This window comes from Artemia franciscana, chromosome 18, assembly GCF_032884065.1.
Source record: "Artemia franciscana chromosome 18, ASM3288406v1, whole genome shotgun sequence".
Lineage (NCBI taxonomy): Eukaryota > Metazoa > Arthropoda > Branchiopoda > Anostraca > Artemiidae > Artemia > Artemia franciscana.
In genome coordinates, this window is record NC_088880.1 from 9,833,573 (window position 1) to 9,858,061 (window position 24,489).

Consider the following 24,489-nt stretch of genomic DNA (forward strand, 5'->3'; position numbering starts at 1 on the left):
TTGAAAGAACTGTGCTGGAAGTGGCACTGAAACATTCAGAATCTCCTTTAAATTTGTTCTATTTGTTATTCATAGATTATACTTCCTTTCATTCTTCTTTTCTTTTTTAATCTTTTGCTGTATATTAAATCAGAGGAAATTAATCTTCAATACTTAGCCAATCTAATCGTTACTATAGACAGTAGAGGTAATACAAATTCTACAACACGTGGCTTTTAGGGGCAGGTGTTAGGGCTTATACCCTGTCTTATTTTTTATTGGACCTACCCATTTCCAGTACACTTTTATATTTTCTTCGAAATCTGGTTACCATTTTCTGCTGACTCGCTCTTATTTTACATCCTAAATGAACCCTTACTTTCATTCACTAAGTGTTCTCAAACAGATAATATAAAACAAAAAAAAATCTTGAAGTGCTCGTCAGATAGTTTTCACAAAATTCATACTTGAAAGTTAAATTTAATGTATGAAAACAATTTGATGAGTCACTGTTTGTTTGCGTTAGATTAGGCCAAAAATAATAGGTCCGATTTTTCCAAAAGGGAGTTACAAAATTCTTTGTCGTTTTTAAAACCTGGCTTTGCTTTTAAAACTTTACTTGACTTTTTTTTCGCTTTTTTTATGGAATTTTACTAAATCCAATATTAAGGATTTAAAGTCAAACTCTTTTAAGCCTGTTTTGAATTTTTTTAATCCCAAATTAGGTAATCATGGCCTGTGAATATCTCAACGGGCGCAGCTTGGGTTTTGAGTTTGAAGGGGGGATATAAAGAATGTGCTGACAAAATCGTTCTATGTACCAGCAAATACTGACACATAAGCTAAATTAAACTAAAAACATAACATTAGAGCAATCGAGCCCCCCCCCTCCTTAGTTGCACTCCTGACTATTATTTGTATTTTCAAACGCTCTTATGCCCATACTACAGTGCTCAAGATTTTTTTTCTATTCAGTTCCCTATTTTATTTCCAGACGGTAATAAAACACTCTTAGAAAACATTCCCTTTTAGGGAAAAAGAAAGTAAATGATATGAAAAAAGCTGATTGCTAGTTTTATGTATATAAAGGCTTGAAAATTGTGGAGAATATGTTAATCAAATGAAAGCAGAAACTTATCATCTTGGTGAATTTGCAACTTGTGATCGTACTTATGAGGCTTTGTGACGTCCCATTCTTGTCAAGTTATATATGAGAATAGGAAAAAATGAGTAATTTATGAGATTAGATTTTGTATATTGGATAAAGTGGTGTTAAAATGCCAAGAAGTCTCCAGTGAGACTTTTGGTCTTAGATATGTATGTCTTGCCATCCGTTTGCTTAAACGTGGAAGTTTAGCCAGACACACATGCGCCCTTCTTAAGCGTTGCGGGAGAGGCTTCCTGATCGGAGGAATTTGGAGTCTTATATAAGATTTGGGAATACCAGTAACTTCTTCCAAGCAAGTACCAAATTTCATATTGAATATAGTCTGCCTATATATTAATGCCTGGGCAGACACTTGTCTACACACACAATATCTGAATGCTGTTTAAGTCACTGCTTATATCTGTTTTCATGAAAATATCCATCTTTAGAAATTGGATTTTACTCTTTTTTGGCATGGATAGGACAGAGTTTTTGTTTTATCAGTTTTATAGGATTTCTTTCATATTTTATATTTTTACTTTTTTCATATATTTTATCTACCTTTCATCTTTTATCCACTTTTAAAATATTGTGTATCTTACACTTTCCAAATTTACATATTATCTTACGTTAGAAGTTCTTTGTAATGGTTTCGCATTCGCTAAGTAGGCATATCAGACCGATTTACTCAAAGTCTATAAAAATGCACACTTTATTCCGATTGTTTGATTATTATTAAATGCCCAACTGCGTACCATTTTATGTTCTTACATTAAGCAGCTTACGCTACGGAGTGGCAAGGGAAAGCAGCTATGTGGGCTTACTTTGTCTATGACGGTGCTTTATGTAGTTTTCCCTCCAGTTTCTCCAATGACAGTTTCTGTGACCTAATTAATCTTTTTCATTTTTATTTTGGAATTTAAGCCATGTGCGGCGGTGAGTTGACGACAGAGGATGGACACTTAGAATCTCCGAATTATCCAGACGACTACCAACCCAGCAAGGAGTGTGTTTGGAAGATAACGGTTCCAGCAGACCACACTGTGGCTCTCAAGTTCCAATCCTTTGAGGTAATGAAAAACCGAAGACAGTATTTTTATCATCGTGTGAAAACACAAAAAAATGCCCCAGAAAGTTAAAGAAATGCCTCTTAGGCGGAACTTCGGGAAATCTAAAAAACAGTCTGCTGAATGCAGCCTTTTGCCTACTCAGTGGTCTGCCTAAGTAAAATGGAGTGAAGTGTATGAAAAGGAAAATTAGTCTTAAGAAATTTAATTTCTAAACCCATACAGGGATAAGTCCTGAAGTAGAGTAACCACAAATTACTACTGCTACTGATAATAAATCCCTGCAGTACTAAGCCGCCTAAGGCCAAACCAGCTACGCGTGCTTATCATCTATTTCAAAATGTTCAAAGCCTCCCTCTTAACAACCTCCAAAGAATTTGGGTTTCTTTTAGGTTGTTCACTATGAACCTCTCCCCTCCCATTCAGAAACAAGCTACCTTTCATTTGGCCTTAGGTAGTTAGCCAAAAGGACGACCGGTGACAATCTTACAGTAATAAATGTATATAACCCCATCTTTTTTTTCTTTTTTTTCAATCTGGAAATACCAAATCGGCAATATTCCTTAAGAGGAAGACTGTCTATTTCATAATAAAAAGAAAATTCAATACATCTTTGAAATAATTTGCAATTTTGTTTGAAATCGCCAACAAACCCAGAAGGAAGATATAGAAGTAATTCTCAGGTAAAATAAGATCGCACAATAAACACGGATCTAATGATGTAAATATACAATACAGGTATAAATATAGCATATGGACTTCATAGATATGTATTAAATTTATTTCATGTTATTATCTATTATAATCATCGTTATATTATACATTATTATTACAATAACAACAAAAGTCACATTATACGCATTAACACTAAGAACCTTATGGGCAATGGCTAATGAAAAAAATTAGCAAACTAAAAATTCTAAGGTTTGCCATCTGTATCTGAAAGGAAAACAAATATAAATTATGTGGTCAGTCTGGCAATATCCAGAGAACTTGAATATGCTTCTTCGTCAAATGATTTTGATGATTGCCTAGATGATTTATATTATTAAGGAATGTCAATTTCACAATCATATTGTCAAGCGAAAACCATGTTGTATGTATCAAGAGCTGTGGCTGCCTTAGCTTTCTTGTTGTTTTATTGAATACTGTTAAATGAATTATTTAACAAATAAATACAAAGAAGTTACTGCTGATAATTTAAACAGAAAGAAAATAATATTGATTAAAATGATATTATATAAAATTTTTGCTAATTAACATATAGAATGTTAATCCTAATTTTGATTGACTGATTATTACAATTTCAATTTTTTAAATTATCTAGATATCAAATGTACAAAGTTTAACGGATGTCTTAAGATTAGATTCATTGAAGATCTTACTTTCTTAATAAAATAAATGACTATCTTGGCCGGACTGGGGGGTGAAGGGAGTACTTGGTTCGAATTCCTACCCCCTAAAATTTTGTCCAGCTCCTGCAAAAGCAACAAAAATACATGTGAACACTTTTTTGTACACTTAAACTCTGATTAACACTAATGTAATGTAGTCAATGGGATCCCCCACCCAAAAAAAGTTCTGGCATTAACCCTGAAGACTATGAAAGATGAACATTGGATATTAAAAATAGTATTTGCTTTGTATTTTTTGTTCCCTCAACTCTGTGTCACGCAAAAACCCTAGGAGTATCCATGGTTCATCTTTTCGAAAGTAAAACCAAAATAACTATAGGATAAAAGGCCTGAATTGCCTCAAACTGTGATTGTGTACCCGTTACTGATATCAAACAACATAGTTTCGACTTTAAGTAAACATAGTTCTATATGCAGTCTTGATTCAACTAAATTTGAAATGCTTAATTTAGTTTGACCATAGCTTGACTCAATTAAATTTCAATTAGAAACACTTGATTTATTTTATATACTTAACTTCAAGAGACATACTATTATAAACTTCATACATTGGGTATTTTTGAAGTTATAAAATTTTGAAAGACGATATTGCCATCTAGATTTTTATTTGCCTGACAATAGATGACGTGGCTGAACCACCTACTGGCAATGACTTAATTAGTAACTTAATTGGTACTTTTATGATATGAAATATACCTAAGTATGATAAAAATATAGCATTTCGAAACAAATTTGAGCAATAAATTTGCACATTAGAGGGTGGGGGCTGGGTAAACTACAGTGGGTATGCATGAAAATGTGTTAGCTACAATTATTCTGCAGATTATGAAGTAAGAATTGTTTTCAGATTTCACACTGTCCAAATACTTCACCCCTTCCCCTTAATGTGCAAATATACAGCCCAAATTATATATTTCCCATCTATTCTGTCACTTGTTTTGTCTTGTCTCATGCTCAGCTGAAAGAAACTAGCGACAGAAATCGGTTTATGGTCCGTCAATGGATGAACAACTTGAGTCGTCGGCGCTAAATCATACAAGTACCACTTTATTTATACCTTATAATTGAAAGCACCGGTAAGATCGTATCGATTATGGATATGTCGATTACTTCAAATCGATATAAAGCAGATGGGAATTTCGAAAAGTTTTTGTACTCATAAAACCTTGTGAATGAAATTTAAATTAATTAATCATTTCAATTTCTGTTAGTTTTGTGTTTGAGTAGTTTATTCTTAGTTCTGTCATTTGTGCTTGGCTTGATTATTTGTTTTGGTTTTATGGTTGTTTTTTTTGGCAAGTATAGTTTTGAAAAGAAAATCTAAAAGGTGATTTGGATTCTTTCCAATGGCAGTGTAAAACGCTAAAAAGGCAATATAAAACACGGTGATAATAGTCGATAATATAATGATAGCACTAAAAGCTAATAAGGTAGTTCCGTTAAAATTATACTCGGTCGCTTAACAGGCTAATTACCTTACATGATTATATCACTGGCCCCAAGCCAAAGGACTTGCTAAGCCAAGACTCAAACCCTCGTCTCGATGGACATAGGATACAAAGGTCCAGCGATCTGACCATTCGGCTAGGATTAGCCCTTAAGTGATTGTTATTTATTAATTAGTGCTATTACTAATAAAAATTCACTGCAGCACCAAACCAGCTGAGGCCGACACAGCTAAGCACAATTCACCTCCACACCAGCGTCCCTTTACAACCACCCAATAAGTTCCCATTTCCCTTGAAAACTCCCTTACGACATCCTCCCATCCGATTCAAGGACGAGCTACTTTTTATTTGGCCCTAGACGGCTGGCCAATAAGGACTATCTTTGGCAATCTGTCATCCTTCATCGGCAGAACGTGTAGTAGGTTCAGTTCTTTTATTTTTTATAATAATTACAACATAAGTGTGACCTACTCCCGGCAGAGAGCATAGCGCGAATGGCAAGGGAGCACTAGCCATCTAAACCATTCTCGCATTGTAGCCACAGAAAGCGGGATTGAACCACATCTTTCGTACGGCTTACTGTTTGAGACTCATTCAGTCAGTCGGGTACCCAAAACAATCCATAAGCGATTTCTCTGGAAAACATCTAGCAAACCTTCTTCCGTCTTTCGGAGTGCCCACGTTTCTGAACCACACTTGACCACTGTCATTACTGTAGCTTCCATTATCCAATCTTGGTTCATAGACCTATTTTCCTATTCTTCCAAACTTTTAAACTGTCCCAATATATATATATATATATGTATATATATATATATATATATATATATATATATATATATATATATATATATATATATATATATATATATATATATATATATATATATATATATATATATATATATATATATATATATATATTTATATATATATTTATATATATATATATATATATATATATATATATATATATATATATATATATATATATATATATATATATATATGTATATATATATATATTTATATATATATTTATATATATATTTATATATATATATATATATATATATATATATATATATATATATATATATATATATATATATATATATATATATATATATATATATATATATATATATACATATATATATATATATATATATATATATATATATATCTATATATATAAAAATAAGTTGTCTGTCTGTGGATGTGTCAGGTGACGTCACCTGAAAAAACTGGATCAGGTGACGTCAAAACTGAAAAAACTAAAAAAAGGCAAAAACTACAAAAAAAACTAAAAACTAATAAAAAAAATAAAAAAGCTAAAAAACTAAAAAAACTAAAAAAAGGCAAAAACTACAAAAAAAACTAAAAACTAATAAAAAAGCTAAAAAACTAAAAAAACTAAAAAAAGGCAAAAACTACAAAAAAAACTAAAAACTAATAAAAAAAATAAAAAAGCTAAAAAACTAAAAAAACTTAAAAAAACTAAAAAAAGGTAAAAAACTAAAAAAACTAAAAACTAAAAAAAACTAAAAAAAAAAGGAAAAAACTGAAAAATAAGCTAAAATAAAGGTAAAAACCAATAAAAAACTAAAAAAAAACTGAAAAAACTAAAAAAAGGCAAAAACTACAAAAAAAAACTAAAAACTAATAAAAAAAGTAAAAAAGCTAAAAAACTAAAAAAACTAAAAAAAGGTAAAAAACTAAAAAAAATAAAAAATAAAAAAAAACTAAAAAAAAGGAAAAAACTGAAAAATAAGCTAAAATAAAGGTAAAAACCAATAAAAAACTAAAAAGAAAAAAAGGAAAAAACTGAAAAAAATTTTCATCTAAAAAACTAAAAAAAACTAAAAAAGGTAAAAACTAAAAGAACTAAAAAAGAAAAAAATAAATGACGAAACTCAAAGAGAAAGCGACCAGGACAAAAGGAATGTTCGATTAGCAATCAACAAAGCACCGGGACACAGGGAGTATAAATGACGACCAGGACATAAGTAAAAAAAAAAAACTATCTATATATATAAAAATAAGTTGTCTGTGGATCTGTGGATCGTGGATCAGGTGACGTCACCTGAAAAAACTGGATCAGGTGACGTCAAAACTGAAAAAACTAAAAAAAGGCAAAAACTACAAAAAAAAACTAAAAACTAATAAAAAAAATAAAAAAGCTAAAAAACTAAAAAAACTAAAAAAAGGCAAAAACTACAAAAAAACTAAAAACTAATAAAAAAGCTAAAAAACTAAAAAAACTAAAAAAAAGGCAAAAACTACAAAAAAAACTAAAAACTAATAAAAAAAATAAAAAAGCTAAAAAACTAAAAAAACTAAAAAAACTAAAAAAAGGTAAAAAACTAAAAAAACTAAAAACTAAAAAAAACTAAAAAAAAGGAAAAAACTGAAAAATAAGCTAAAATAAAGGTAAAAACCAATAAAAAACTAAAAAAAAAACTGAAAAAACTAAAAAAAGGCAAAAACTACAAAAAAACTAAAAACTAATAAAAAAAGTAAAAAAGCTAAAAAACTAAAAAAACTAAAAAAACTAAAAAAACTAAAAAAAGGTAAAAAACTAAAAAAATTAAAAAATAAAAAAAAAGGAAAAAACTGAAAAATAAGCTAACATAAAGGTAAAAACCAATAAAAAACTAAAAAGAAAAAAAGGAAAAAACTAAAAAAAATTTTCATCTAAAAAACTAAAAAAAACTAAAAAAGGTAAAAACTAAAAGAACTAAAAAAGAAAAAAATAAATGACGACACTCAAAGAGAAAGCGACCAGGACAAAAGGAATGTTCGATTAGCAATCAACAAAGCACCGGGACACAGGGAGTATAAATGACGACCAGGACATAAGTAAAAAAAAAAATTAACAAAACTAAAAAGAAGGTAAAAGCTACAAAAAAACTAAAAAGAAAAAAAAACTAAAAACTAATAAAAAAACTAAAAAATCTAAAAATCTAAATAAACTAAAAAAGAAAAAAAAGGAAAAAAATAAAGGAGAAAAACAAAACTAAAAAACGAATGTATATACAGACCGGTACACCGGGATACAAATGACGACCGGGACACAGGGAATATAAATGACGACCGGGACACAGGGACACAACTACAACGGGGACACCGGGGAACTAAAAAATCTAAAAATCTAAATAAGCTAAAAAAGAAAAAAAAGGAAAAAAATAAAGGAGAAAAACAAAACTAAAAAACGAATGTATATACAGACCGGGACACCGGGATACAAATGACGACCGGGACACAGGGAATATAAATGACGACCGGGACACAGGGACACAACTACAACGGGGACACCGGGGGAAACAGGGGGATGTAAATGACGACCGGGACACCGGGACAGGGAATGGTCGATTAGCAATCACCATCAACAAAGCTCAAGGGCAATCATTAGAATCATGAGGTATAGATCTGAATACAGATTGTTTTCCCATGGACCATTATATGTTGCATGTTCAAGAGTCGGTAAACCTGACAATCTATTTATATGCAAAGACAATGGGACAGCAAAGAATGTTGTATATTCGCAAGTTTTACGTAGTTAAAACCATATATATATATATATATATATATATATATATATATATATATATATATATATATATATATATATATATATATATATATATATATATATATATATATATATATATATATATATATATATATATATATATATATATATATATATATATATATCTATCTATATTCACAGGTGGGACATAGGGACACAACTACAATGGCGCGTAACTATTATGGCGCGTAACGACTTACGCGCGCGGGGGGGCTTGGGGGGGGGGCGCGAAGCGCCCCCACCAACTAGGTGTTGGGGTGGCGCGAAGCGCCACCCCAACAGCTAGTATATATATATATATATATATGGGGGAATAATGGAGATAAATTGCCTTGTGGTTATGTCAGAAAAGAAAATTCAGATAGGGTATAAAAATAGTTTCGAGACTGAAATCAGGTGTGAAAATGATTCAATGTTCTTTTTCAAATATAGCAATCGCTTCTGTTGCAATTGTGCTTGGTGTTTTATTTATACTAGATTTGATTCGTTGTCTGAAGATAAAGAATAAAGAGTTTGTTGCATTTTTTTTCTTTTTTTTTTACCGGAATGCAAGTTTTAATATTTCAAATTTTATTCTAGATAGAAAATCATGACAACTGCGTGTATGATTATTTAGAAATTAGAGATGGAACAGAAGAAAATAGTCCATTAATTGGAATATTTTGTGGGCACAAAGTTCCAGACGACATTAAATCCACTGGACCACATCTATGGGTGAAGTTTGTTTCTGACAGTTCTGTGCAGAAGGCAGGTTTTGCAGCTTCGTTTATTAAAGGTATGGAATTTTTTTTTACCTAAGCCGTAAATGAAAGAATAGGTGAATGGAACTTTTAAGAATATTTCTAGATTCTAAGCTTTATCGTGAAAGCACTTTTGACACATAATAAAAAAAAAAAGAACTTCATTTATTCGTTTTTATCCGTTCAAATACATCGTTTATTAAATTATTGCACTAAGAGCTAACATCTACGTCCAAAAATTAATAAAACGAAAAAAAATTAATAAGAACGACAAAACAAGCACCTCCCTCCTTCCCTAAATTGCCCCCCTCAAAAATCCAATAAAGGGAAAAGGACTATGAACTTATTTCAGCCATTTACTACTGAATTATGCTTGTAAAGTAAAAACACTAAAACAAAGAACTAAACTGCGTGGGCTTATATCCCAAGAAGGGATAACAGTGACCTGAAGGGATCTGAAAAAGCTTAACACTCATATTCAGAGCGCCCTAATTTAAAAATTAATTAGTTTCAAAGAATTTTACACAAACTCTTATTCGTATTATTTATTTGAAAGATCCTCAAACAAAAAAGAAAATCAGATCAAGCGTAAACAAGAGGAAAAAGGTAGTAAATAGTAAAAAAAAGATAATAACGGTAAAAAAGAGGAAAAAAGTAATAAACAGAGACACCAAACGGAAAGTAAACAATTAGAAGCAAAGCAATTAGAAGCAATACCAACCCCGAATTTCACACTTGTATGAAATTCAGGATTGGTACCAGATGATTTGTAACCAGATTTCGTTTACCAGGACTGGCAACTTTGGTACCGTCGGTACCAAGAACAAGTTTCAATAATCGAATAAATACAAACTATTGAAAGCATAAAATATTTAAGTAGTTATTGGGTCAATACCTAAGATCAAGGGGGAAAATCTTTGCTCCCCTTCTTTAGCGTCACGAGAGAAAATTCAAATTTTCTGAGTGGAAACACGAACGATACAAGCTAGATAAAAATAAAAAGACAAAAACAAACAATGTGAAGATAAAATTTAAAGAAAACTAGAATTACAAGAATTAAAAACAACATAATAACGTGGAAATAATAAAACTACAATTGATAAAACAAAATTTACATAATTAAAAACATTAAAAGCCAAAAGACCCAACTCAAAAAGTTAGCCACTCACCAAAATCTAAAGACTAACAAAAAATAATGTTCCTGTTGAGAAGCTAGAATTGACTCTGCCAATAACAAATTTGTCCACTTAATATTCCTTTAAATGATAACTTTTAGATGTTATAAAATACAAAATGTCAAAATAAAAACATTTTCTACCTTTTGAATCCGCCATAGCGATATACCTGAAAATGAGTAACTTTTTAAGGCTGTACCATATTTTGTTAGTGTAGTCGCCTTGAGCCGAGAAAATATGTAAACAAAGCTAATCAGTTATATTTGAAAATGCTTTTCGTCCATAAATATTGGAAGGCTTACAATTTAATGATTCCCACAGGCAAGTACCCCTTTCTACACAAAAATCTACACTTTGTTGAGGTGCTTGGTTCGATGTTTGTTTAGCTTATCTATTGCAGTTTCACCCATGTTACTTCTATTGATAAAAGTAACATCTTACTTTTCTTAATTTACTTTCACTTTTTCTTGTTACTTTTTCTTAATTTGGCGCCAGCTACTACCAAAAATTGTAAAATTCTTTAAGAAATTCTTGCCATAAAATCCAGATTTTCCAAATTTTTTGAGATACACGCGATTCAAGTTCCCATAAAAGCGATTAGAAAAGTCCAATTTAGTTTTTACTATCCTTGGTACTTTGAGAAGACACCGACAGACTTGTGTTTGTCTGGTTGCAAGAAGTACTTGTCTACTTATAGAAAAAGAGGAGTACAGTTCCAACAATGTTCAGTTCAGTTCAGTTCAGTTAAGTTTATTAACATCAAAATAAATGGACAACAATAACTTTCTACCCCTACAAGGCTCCATGGCCAGTTACACAGGGGTTAAAACAAAAATAAATACCGAATAAAGAGTCTCTTCTTAAAAAAAAACAAGAAATCCAATTAAATAATTTTGCGTTATTTTTACTTACCACTTTGTCCTCGAAATTCAAATCCAAGTCCACACCATCTCCCACCATGTTTGTGAACATCTGTGCAGAAACACGCTATGTAGCGTCGAGTGTTAGTAGAATGTCAGTAGATTAATAAATAGAACAGAAGTCACTTACCGCTGGTTATATTTGTAGCAGTTCAGTATGTTTCCAGTAAAGTGCGAGCAAAGCCTTTGCAAAAAGAGCGGCGTTGATGACGAGGTGGTAATCCACCTCACATTTAACATAATTTGAGTTCTTTTTAATACTAATCCTTACTTTCATTTCAAAAACTTTTCCCTAATTTAATTTTTGAATATATTTATCTTTTGTTTATTAATATATTGTGTAATTACAAAATATATTGCCATTTGGAAACCTTTGGAAACAGGTAGACTTTCATAAGGGTTTTGATAACTTTCCTATTATTTTGGTATTACAAACCTTGGTTTATTTTTTGTTTATAAACCTAAAAGATATCGTTAGGATTTTTTTTTCTTATCATGAAATTGATTTTGTCCTTACAGAGACAGACGAGTGTGCAGTGTCCAACCATGGGTGTGAGCATATGTGCGTTAACACCTTAGGTAGCTTCGAGTGTCAATGCAAAATTGGGTTTGAAATTCAACCGGATGGCAAGTCTTGTGGCGGTAAGTCTGTTTGAAGAAGTACTCTGTCTGATAGGCAAAATTTTACACCTGAACATCCTTTGCAGCTATGACAATAGCTGCAAATGACAATAACTGCATAATTGTCATCATTATGATGACAATTCTGGTGTTGAAGCTATGAATTCTGGTGTTGAAGGTATGACAATAGCTGCATAATTGTCATCATTATGATGACAATTCTGGTGTTGAAGCTATGAATTCTGGTGTTGAAGGTATGACAATAGCTGCATAATTGTCATCATTATGATGACAATTCTAGTGTTGAAGCTATGAATTCTGGTGTTGAAGGTATGACAATAGCTGCATAATTGTCATCATTATGATGACAATTCTGGTGTTGAAGCTATGAATTCTGGTGTTGAAGTTATGACAATAGCTGCATAATGTCATCATTATGATGACAATTCTGGTGTTGAAGCTATACATTATTACTTTTAGAGTCAATTGCATTTTACAATTAATGTCCCTAAAACATTGCTTACACATACTGAGTCATTTTTGAAATAGGAGGGGAGAGAAGGGGTATGGAACATAAGCCATTTCTCCGATATTTGAAAATTATATAAACATATATAATTGTGACATTTTAACTCAGTACTTGGCTTTTTGCACATTTTAATTTATTTTTTGCTCTTACCCATCAAATTAATGAGATTTCTACTGTTTTGTCTACCTTCACATTTTTTTATGTCATATTTTTCTTCTATTATCTCTTATAATTTCCTATAGATTCTTATTTCTGTGTATATTTGTCTATTTTTACATTATGTTCGAATTTTAGGTGCTTCCTTTTCTGGTTGCTTTTCTGTTCATGGTACTTGATATATTCTACAAAACATTATCCATTATGGTAGGATTTTCCTGCCATAAATGGCAAGATTTATTTGAGAATGAAATCCCCCCTCCACATTTGGGATGTTGAGGGGGTGCAAATATTATTATAATAAACAGCCTCCTAGCAAATAGCTTTTTAATAAAAGTGCAAATTAAGAAAAACTAAAAAAAAAACATTCAATAAGGTTTCGACAGTATACGAAATTTCCATAAATTCAATTTTGGAATTATTCTTTTGATTCCTAATCCCCTCCCCAGTGGCGTCAATTGAAAAATGCTTTTTTTGGTACTTTCATTGAAGAGGCTAAAAAAACGACAAATTTGCTCTCCCCTTAATTTTGAAAGTCTTTTCTTTTCTCCCTTTAAATCTTCGTGTTGTGATGCAACTACTCTGTCTCTCCTCCCATATCTCTCTTTCTGTCTCCCTCTTTCTCTTTCTTCGAAATTCAAAAACGATTTAAAATGGTTTTAATTCAAATGGTTAGTGTTTTACTTTTGTAGTATATGTGTATTTAACTTTCTCTTTTTTGTCATTTAGGAAGACTTAGTGGAGATCTTTTTCAAAATATCCGCTGTTTTTATTTATTTGTCGAAAATTATCCTTTTATGGTTTTGTCTTTTCCTTAATATTTTCCGTTCTTTGTTTTCCTCATAAAAATTCTAAAACTTTTTCCAGATGCCTGTGGTGGAATTCTAGACTCTCCTAATGGAACCATTACGAGCCCTTCGTTCCCTGACTTATATCCAGCTAGCAAAACATGTATTTGGGAAATCATTGCGCCACCTCAGTGGAAGATAACACTGAATTTTACGCATTTTGATATTGAAGGTACAAATGTAAGTATAGCTGTACATATCAAGTCAGAAATATGACACAAAAAGACACAAAAAGCTTAATTTAATTAAATTAAAAAACCTGTTATTTCTACTGAAAGTAAGGATCACAATTAAAACTTAAAATAAATAGAAATTATACGTATATTAGGGGGCTGCCCTCTCCTCACTACCTCTCTCTTCACACTAAAGTATTTAGTACCTTTAAAAATGGTTTTGATCCTAATTGCACGACTCTTGTGTTTCAAGAATCTTCATAAATAATTAGGACAAAGGCTCGAACTATACCGTAAAGAGTGGGGTATAATTTGGTGCCCCGCAGACAGGCAAGGTGTTTTTCTTCGTTTTGTTTTTATCAGGCTGAATATTTGATAAATAATTATATTAATTGCTTAGAACTCAGCGATTCAAAATTTTATTTGACTATATTTTTATTCTTATTTTTCAATCTTGTAAATATAAAAGAAAATACTTTTAATACAATTTGTTTTCAGTAAAGCGCAATGATTCAATGGCATTTAAATTTTTACAGTTACGGGAAAAAGAAGGGGTAGTAGCTAAACTTTACAGTTATTGGGAACCAGATTTTGCAGCTATGGGAAGAGGCAAGGTTAGTAGCCAAACTCTATAGTTATGGGAACCAGATTTTACAGTTATGGAAAGCAGCCAAACTCCTGTTTGTAGTTAGTTTTTTTCGTTTTAAGTTTCAGGTGAATACTTAATTTAGTTTTTACTGGTTTTAAGATTGTTTGCAAGATTTACTTGTTTTAAGATTGCTCGTTTATATTGGTATCTGTTATCTGCATAATTGCTATAATTCTTAATTTCTGTTCGTTTCGGGTTTCATTTATTCTTTAATAGTAATTCTGGTCGTTTTCAGTTTAAATTATTATAGGAATTTATTGGTGCTGATCTTAAATTCAACGTGGCTCTTTACTTTTCTTTGAAGGACTTCTTTGTCAGAACGTTTTTATAATGAGTTTCTTGAAGTGGATATTTTTTCCTTTTACCATTAAATTTATAAATAAAAATAAAAGTTCAAACTTTTGTCTTACGTTGCATTTGAAGTTCGACTGAATTTTTTTTTTTTTTTTTTTTCTCTTTTTTTTTTTTTTTTTTTTAGGAAGACTGTGATTACGACAGTGTTGAGATTCGAAGTAAGCTGAGTGAAAACGCTATGAAGAAGCATGGAATTTTCTGTGGAAATCGAGTTCCACCGATGATAACTTCAGAAGGAAATGCACTTAGAGTTGAGTTTAACTCAGATACATCCGTCCAAAAAACCGGCTTCGCTGCAGTGTACTTCTCAGGTAAGAACACAGGAGTACTTAACCCTTTGTGTTTTATGGAGTCACTCTAGATCCCCTTCACTCATCTAAAATTTTGTCCAACAAAGGGCCTTGGTGTAGTACATTTAAGACAGGATCTTGGTTGAATCCGATGCAAACTTGGCAGAATTGTTGTTTGGGATTCAATCAACACCGGAGGCTTGTTGCCTGAGGTTTTTTGTCACTTGGAGAAGTGACAAAAAACGTTCTTGGAGAAGACTCCTCTGTGGTAATAGTGTCTCTCTTTGGTCTTCGTTTGTCTGCCTTGAAACTATACGCTTGAATGAGCTTGCCAGGCCTGAACCTTGTTTCTACAACAGATTCATATAAGTTTTTTTCATGATTTTTTTTTTCAATAAAAAAAAAAAAAAAAAAACAACTTGTGATTGGTAATTTCCAGCTTTGACCCCTAAATATTTGGTTTTGAACCACTTTTGGCACTTCTGTCCAAAATAATTTTTCCTTGCATTGTCATTTTCAGGTAATAGATCAGAGGTATCCACCCTTTTGAGTTTCGTCGGACCACGCTAGAGAAAAAATGTTTTCATGCTAAGTTTTCTTTTGGTGAATTATTTGCTTAAATCAGTGGTTCCAACCCGACTTCAGGCCGTGCCCCACCAAGACCCTTCTAAAGGTTGATGCCCCCCTCCCTCGTGGTATTTAAATTTTGTTGTGAAGGAAGCTCAATAGGCAATTAACCTAGTATCTATTTTTGGGTCGTCCTCTAGGCTTTTTTTGTATTAATGAAAATATTACCCGAACAAAACACTTTTTACAGGGTCCACAACTACTGAACCCTCGTGTAAGTGAACCTCGTGCATCTAACCCCAGGTGCAACTGAACCACTGTGCTACTGAACCTCTGTGTAACTGAACCCCCAAGCAAATGAAATTTCATGCTACTGACTCCTGATGCAACTGAGCCCTCATGCAACTGAACACCTTTGCAACTAAACCCCTGAGCAGCTAAACCTTCATTAGACTCTACCCCGTTTAACTGAGCCTTCGTGCAACTGAACCCTTATGTAACTCAACCCCCGTTTAATTGATTCCTTTTGCAACTGAACCTCGTAGAACATACGTCTCGTGCAACTCCACCCTCAATTACTCAACCCTCACTCAACTTACTATCCGTGCAACTCAGCCACATTCAGCTCAAACCTCATTCAACTCAACCTCCGCGCAATTCTATCGTTGTGCAACTTGACCCCACCTCATTATTTCTACCGCCATTATACTCACCTTCTGTGCATTTCAATCCTCATTTAACTCAGTCCTCATTCAACTCAACCCCTGTTTCACCAAAAATGTCTGACTCAACCCCTATATAAATTATGAAAATTCAGTTGAACCCTCCTCAAGTCAGTAATATAACTAGAAAATGCAAATCATCCCGTTTCGTCGGAGATGACAAAAGCTGAATGGAAGGAAATGGTCTTTATTTGTTGGTTAATTCTTTTGTGTCTTTTCTTTTAAACCACTTCGATGTAAAACTATTCTCTCCATCTAAAAAACAACAATTTAACCTTCTGTCCTATATATCTGAAAATTAGCAGAGTTCCCATGCCCAGGTCCCGAAAATTCTTGAAGGTCATGGTTGCAGCAATAGCTGTATCCTTGTACAGAGAAAGCCCATAGTAGCCAAAATCTTGAAGACACATTAAAAAAAAAGACACTATATCGCAAGAAAAACTTTCCGTTAATGGTGATTCAGGAATGATAGCTATTTTTAAGTTAGCAGTAAAAGTTGAAAAAAAAATATGGGAACTTTTAAAAAGACTCGGAAACACTGATAAGTGTTTGTTTTATTTTTCGGTACTGTTAGGCAGTAGAATATCGTAGAGAATTGTTTAGTGTTATTTAAATATAATATTCTAGTTTTCACACTCTTTATAATTGCCTAATGAGAGCATCATCATAAAATGTCACCAAAATACAATTTCAGTGTCATTTCTGGAGTGTAAAGGCTTGAAACAATAAAAAGTCTACCAATAAAATGTCCATAATCAAAAATCCTCATGCTAGGCTTTAAAATCCTCCTCTTGAATGCGCCCCTTCCCTGTCACGGAAAGCAAAAAAAAGAGGAAAGTTAAAAAAGCTTTGAAAAAAACTACCGAGTAAAAAAAATCATACGAAGATAAAGCTTATTCGTTAATAATAGAAGCTATTTATTTCAATTCGAACGCTAAAATTAATTGCGAAAAAAAATTGTCGGAAAACCCGAAAAAGTTGATATAGGGACACTAAAATGGATTACCTTCTAAGTTATCCATTTCATATCCATTTCTTGGAATCAGCGTTTTATTTTCCCCCACCCCATAAGGGTGTGCATTAACTGGTGACTGGTTTGATGTCTAATAGTATATACTTCACTCGAAATTTCCAAAATTAAAAGATGAATAATCCACTATTGACATATAATTACACGTATAATAATCGCTACCGACACAATATTATTTTATAATTTTATTTTTCAGCAGAAATAACTAAGCCTGTTAAACTTTGGTTTCTTCCAAATACCTCCCAACTTTTTTTTCGTTTTCTTCTTATCTTTGGTATATTCCTAGACTAGAGACAATGTCCTATTGAAATTTAAGTCTGACCCGAGTAAAAGCTACTTCTAATCTTAGAGCAGAGGCCCAAATTCAACGGCCCTCTGTCCTCCCCATTCACACATTAAAAAAATAATTATGATTTTTGACCAAGTACGGGGAAAGAAATCAAAATCTGATGATTTAGATAAAAACTGGATATGGTCCTATTTGAATGCGGTAATTAACAGCTTTTCCATGCACGAAAAGATACACACAAGCAGCATCCCGAAATACAAGCGTTTTCATTGGCTGCCAGTAACGGAAACTATTTGTAGGCATGGCTCTGCCAGTTCTTTGTCTTTGGTCTAAATTAGTTTTGCTCGCCCTAATGGTTGATATAAGTCAGGAACTCCTAAAGAAGCGAGAAACATATTTTGAACTTCTAATCAGTACAAGTTCAAACTTATCCTGAGTATTTTGGACAAGTTCAAACTTGTAAACTTGTACCTTGGGTTGAGTTCAGTGAAACAAGGCTTAATTTAATGATAGATTTATTACATAAGGGTTGAGTTAAAAGAGTGTCGATTTAAACGGGGGTCAGTTGAACGAGAGTTTAGTTAAATGGGATTGAATTGTACGGAGCGCATTCAAACGAGTGATCAGTTAATTGGGGTGAGGTTGCACCTGAGTTGAGTTGAGCGGGTTCGAGTTAAATGGAGGTTCAGTTGCTCGAGGGTTCAATCAAATGGTGTTGAGTTACACTTGAGCTGTGGGGCAAACGGGTCTAGTTGCACTGGGGTTCAGTTAAATAGGGTTGAATTGTATGGAAGCACAGTTACATGAGTTCTGTTACACGTAAACTGCTTATCTACAATGTATACGTCATTGTAACAAAATCGTGTTTTTTTGTGCTCTTTCAATGCATTTGAATTTGAAGCCATTTACATGATTTTTTTTTCAAAAATAAAGGCTTTAAAGTAAAGTCAGCCGAAGGGTACATTTCCTGCTCCTGACACACCAAAATATTGTCATGCCCCACTGGTGAATCATGTGCCCCACGATGGGAATTATGGGCTTAGACTAACATAGAGTAGAATTTATTTATTACAAATAAAAAAATGTTTTTTCCTGCTATAAAAAAGTTTGTTTTATCATGGTCATCGTCTCTTCACCTGGTTATCACAAGTTCTAGAGGTATATAGTTGTATATATCCTTAAAAAATATAGCATATATCAGGGCTATGTAAAAACGAAAACTAAAGAAGTAAAGGAGAGAGAAACGAGAATAATACAAGCCAGAGAAAAATGTAGAATATAATGCAAATATTTTGGTCAAGATCTACGTTTGACCATCTTCAGTGCAGGATGAAAAAATAAAAATTACTAATAAAAATCCAAGTAAAACATAAAAAAATAAAATCTTTAAACAAACAAGAACTAAACTATGACGACCCTCTCAATGTAACAGTGAAAGGGCAACTGAATAAACATACAATACTGAATGGCAATTAATTTGACCTGAAAACTTTGCGGAATATAGGGGGTGAGGTACTAATCAAGATCTTGCCTCCGGCGCTATAGTAACCAGAACCGCCACTATTCTTGATCCAAACTGACAGGTAAGGTGTAAAGGCAAAAACCTCCACAATAATTCACCTGCCCTTGTTTCAGAGGGCGGAACAATGTCAATTGGGTCTTTCATTGACCCAGAGGAAGAACAGTGGCGTTTCCTCGGACCCTTGTAACTGGCGACCGATTTTGACTTTACCTTTATTTAGTAAAATTTATGAAAAAGTCATTTATAAGCGATTGTATGATTTTTTGGATTCAAAGAAAATATTGTATAATGGCCAGTTCGGTTTCAGAAGTAAACATTCCACTAGTCATGCAGTACACCATCTTTTAAATTTTGTTGATAAAGTTTTTGAAAATAACCTGGTTCTTTTAACTGTTTTTGTAGATATCCTTAAGACTTTTGACACTGTTGAATTTAATACTCTTCTAAGTAGACTAAGCGGACTTGGGTTAGGTAGTACCTGTCTAAAGCGGTTTTCATCGTACTTGCATGGACGCACTATCAAAGTTGCTTTATCAGATATATTAAGTGGAGAATTTGCTTTTAAGTAGAGTACCTCTAGATTCCATGCTGGGACCTCTACTTGATCTTATTTACATTAATTCCCTGGCCTCACATGTTGAAGAGAAGACGCTGGCCTCTTTCGTGGACAACACTGTGTTAACATTGTTTGGTGGAGGTTGTACATAAGGCTGACTAATCACTTGCCGTTTATGCAGTTTTACAGTTGGTAGTTCCCTGGCAGTTAATGCATCTAAAACAAATTACATTATTTTTAGTAGAACAGGTAGGTTACTTAATGGTAATAATAACATTTTTTTTTGGACATTCACCCATTAAACAAGTTTTTGAAATTGGGTATTTGGGGTTTTATTTAAATAACAATATTAGTTGGAAAAAGCATTGAAGCGTTATTGGTGCGAAAATGGCTAGGGGTCTAGGAATTCTGAGACGTGTAAAAGAAAAACATTTCCATTCAAGATTTTTAAAATTATTTATTTTTCCCTTGTTCATCCTTATATAGATTACGGTTCCGTTCATTGGGCCAGGAATTTTTTTTTCCTAATTATAGAAGGATCCAGATTTCGCAAATAAAAAAACTATTTGCGAAATATAGTTGCGAAACTATAGTTTCGCAACTATACAAATAAAAGTATTCGATTAATTGCGGACATAAAAGAGCAGGTTGAATCAAAACTATTGCTAGCTTTTCCCAGTGTAGGCTAATGTTTTAAATGTTGGTCAATTTTAGTGTTCTGGAGCATGAAACATATATGCCCTGAGAATTTTCATGATTATTTTTCCTTGAATCAGGAGCACCATAATTATGATTAAAAAAATTAACAACTTTTAAGCCATGAAAAAGAAAAACAGTCAGATCATCACACGTGGTTCATAATCTGGGGCCTTATGTTTGGAATAATCTGCCGGCTAGCACCGGGGAGTCTGTCACTTTATACGGGTTTAAAATGAATTGAAAACATTTTATTTAACTAATAGATTTTGAAGGGTATGAGGTTTTTGATCTTTTTTTCGCAGTTTTTGGGGTGGAGTGGGGGACGAAACCGGTAAAAAATAATTAGTGGGACTATTTTGTTATATAGTGTTCATGTGTATGTCGTTGTTTTTTATATAATCATGAGTTAATCTAGGTGGTTAATCATGAGTTGTTATGTTTAAATATGCATTTATAAGATTTAAATCATAACATGAATCTGCAGCACAAGTCCTTAGGAATTTTTTTTGCTGCAATAATTTATTGGTAGTGTCATTTTTTATCTATATTTATATTGTGGATAAAAATAAAACCTACCTATCTACCAGATCTTGGGATCTTAGAACGAATGTGTTTCTTTAATTTAAGTAGGAGGTTTTCCACATTAATTACCATATATTAATTTAATTCCAATCTTATTTCAAAAAGAAGAACTCTAAAAAAGTAATAATTACGTTTCCATTAAAAACTAATAGAGCTGCGTTTTACTGATAAGACAGATTGTGTCGGTTCAAATTTTCGAAGATTTCGGCTTAAAAACACTTAAAATAATGCTTTAAGCGCATTCACTCCTGGATCTTGGGTTCACCTTCAAAGAATCAACACCCCTCCTCCTCTGTATAAAGGCATCCTACCTAAGAATGGCACAAGCTATTTATTTCAGTTCATATCTAGCAGCATCATCTTAGTCAATAAAGAATTTTAAGCACCCTAAGATTAATGAAAGAGTAACTTAATGGAATTTAAGTATAGCTCTCCGGAAGCATCCTAATAATAACATAGATATGTCAACAATTTAGAAACTGGATTAGAAACTAGAAAAATACACCTTAAAAAAAGCTCTTGGCAGAAGTGTCAATTAACCAAATTAAAAATTGCTTTCGTGCGACAATTAACTTTAGGGGGAAAAGCTAAACTATTGGGATCAAACTTTGTTCTCCTAGTCTAAATGAACGGATATGCAATGATATCGCAAACTGGAATTTTTTGGGATAAAAAGCTAAAATCAAGGAGTAATTAAATAGTACAGATAAGAACAGTTGTATCACATCTGATATCCGAGAATGTCTTAGGGGACTTGAGAATATTAATGACAGGCAAAAGGGTATAATGGAGTGTTGTAAAGCATTAAACAGACTAGCATTCAATGTATGTATTATACTGATGCGGGACCTGGGACTTTCTGGGATCACACTGATGCGCGATTACAGTTGGATTACAATGATGCGGGATCTGGGACTTTCTGGGATCATACTGATGCGGGATTAAAGTGGAATTACACTGATGTGGGATCTGGGACTTTCAGGGATCACGCTTATGCGGGATCATACTGATGCGGCATTACAGTGGGATTACACTGATGCGGAGCCTGGGACTTTCTGGGATCAGAATGATGCAGGATTACGCTGATGCGGGACATGAGACTTTCTGGGATCACACTGATGCGGGATTACAATGGGATTACATGGATGCGGGACCTGAGACTTTCTAGGATCACAGAGAATGAGCTGGCGGATGAAGCAGCTGAGGGTGGTAGATCATTGATTAGTTCTGGACTGGAAACTTTTATTCTCTTCTCTTAGAGTTACGGGAAAGCTGCTATAAGGAGATGGACACTTGAGAGGGGGGGGGACAGAACTGGAAAAAATAGTTTGATGTGAAGGAATAAAGGAAGTAATTCCAAAGTTCAATCCCACGCCGACCAAACATCTGCTTCAACTTATTCTGAAATACGAACGGTTAACGAAGTCATCACAGAACTTGGGATTTTTCCGGAATCACCTCACTTTAATAGCATTGTAATATAATACGATGAAATTGTAAAACTTCTTCTATTTTTAGATAAAGATGAGTGTGCTATTGGAAATGGAGGATGTCAGCAAGAATGTCGAAATACCTTAGGCTCGTTTCATTGCGCTTGCTTCAATGGATATACACTGCATGAGAATGGATATGATTGTAAGGAAGGCGGATGTAAACATGAGATTGTTAATGCTATTGGTGAAATTTTCAGTCCAAACTACCCCGACTATTATCCCATGAAGAAAGATTGTGTTTGGCATTTCACAACGACTCCTGGTCATCGCATCAAATTAGTAAGCGTGTTTACAAATTTCTACCTTTAGCTCTCTAATGTGTCAGGAATATACTTGAGAAAAAATCCGTCAATCTGTATCCTTAGACAGTTTGTCAAAAATTACCAAAAAAGTATTAACAATTCCGCAATAAGTTTTTCTATTTCTATAATGATATTTTATCTCTTCTTTTCTCTTTTTTTTAATAAGGTTCTGCCGATAGAGTGCTCTTTTAATGCTCTTTTCTATTTTGTTATATTCTATTTAGAGGTTGTATTCTCTATTTCTTAAACTCTTATGTTCTCTTATGTATTATCTAGCTTGCTTTAGTTTGAGGCACTTAGGGATGAGTTTCTACTCATTCTATGTCTGTGATTTCTTTTACTTCCTTCGTCGATTCATTTTTTTTGTTGTTTATTTTTGAATCAATATGTCTGTTCAATAGTAAAAAAGTCACGATGTAAGTAAATGTTATGTTGTTACGTTGCCGCCCCATAACAAGCAAGGCTTCTTGGATATATATATATATATATATATATATATATATATATATATATATATATATATATATATATATATATATATATATATATCATGAAAAGAGAAATCACCAATGCAACAGCACAAACGCATAAAAAAAAAAAGACAGAAGGAGAAAAGGAAGACTGTTTTCCTAAATTAGTGATTAATATAGACCAGCACTTGAATGAGGCCTTAATCCTACTCATCCATACAATCACATAGGTCAAACAGCATAGCCAAACACAATCAACCATAAAGAATAATCCATGGACATATGGATATATACATATATTATCCATGGATAATATATGTATATATATTGCAATTTTTGCAATTTTGCTCTTTGTATATTTCCTTTCTCTGTTATTTGGTTTCTACCATATAAAATTCGTTCTTTATATATATATATATATATATATATATATATATATATATATATATATATATATATATATATATATATATATATATATATATATATATATATATATATATATATATATATATATATATATATATATATATATATATATATATATATATCTTGTCACCGGACAAGAGAAATAAGGACTTTGAAGTGAATTCTTCTAAAACCATGTTTTATTGAGATTTAAGTCAGTTTAATTCTATTTGGGTGCGATGTCACCTTAACTGTGATAATTTTTTTTCTTTTCTTCTTATCCCCTTTTTCTTTATGCTCTTTTATACTTTTATTTTGCTTATTTAACGTTCTTTTAACTTGATCGCATTTGTTCTTTTGCTTGTTTGTTAAGAATTAGTTTTTCCATAGAAAGTGTCAAAATGTATATCTTGACTTTTCTCTGCTTTCAAAATTTTTCAGTAGCAAGTTTCTTTTCTGCTTTCGAACAAGTGAATCTTCGACAATTGCTCAGAATGGCATCGCTTTCATCATCTATATTGTTCCCTGGCTAGGGAAAGTAGCCTAAAGAAGCTTTTTTCCAGTTGTCCAGAATGGCCTTCCTCAAGTATATTGTTACCTGATTAGGGACAGGAGCCTGAAGAAGTTTTTTCCAGTTGTCCAGAACGGCTTTCCTCAAGTATATTGTTACTTGATTAGGGAAAGTATCCTAAAGAAGTTTTTTTTTTCGGTTGTTCAGAATGGTTTTCTTCAAATATATTGTT

At 32.5% G+C, this 24,489-nt stretch overlaps 1 protein-coding gene across 1 annotated transcript in view; it reads left to right on the plus strand.

The window, feature by feature from the left end:
• LOC136038582 (protein tolkin-like) overlaps positions 1-24,489 on the plus strand; it is a 150,507-nt gene that overhangs the window by 113,218 nt on the left and 12,800 nt on the right. The window contains exons 9-14 of the mRNA XM_065721778.1: positions 2,051-2,196; positions 9,231-9,426; positions 12,006-12,128; positions 13,660-13,820; positions 14,941-15,127; positions 22,592-22,845. Of these exons, the coding sequence (XP_065577850.1) occupies positions 2,051-2,196; positions 9,231-9,426; positions 12,006-12,128; positions 13,660-13,820; positions 14,941-15,127; positions 22,592-22,845 (1,067 nt within the window). The remainder of the gene's footprint in view (positions 1-2,050; positions 2,197-9,230; positions 9,427-12,005; positions 12,129-13,659; positions 13,821-14,940; positions 15,128-22,591; positions 22,846-24,489) is intronic.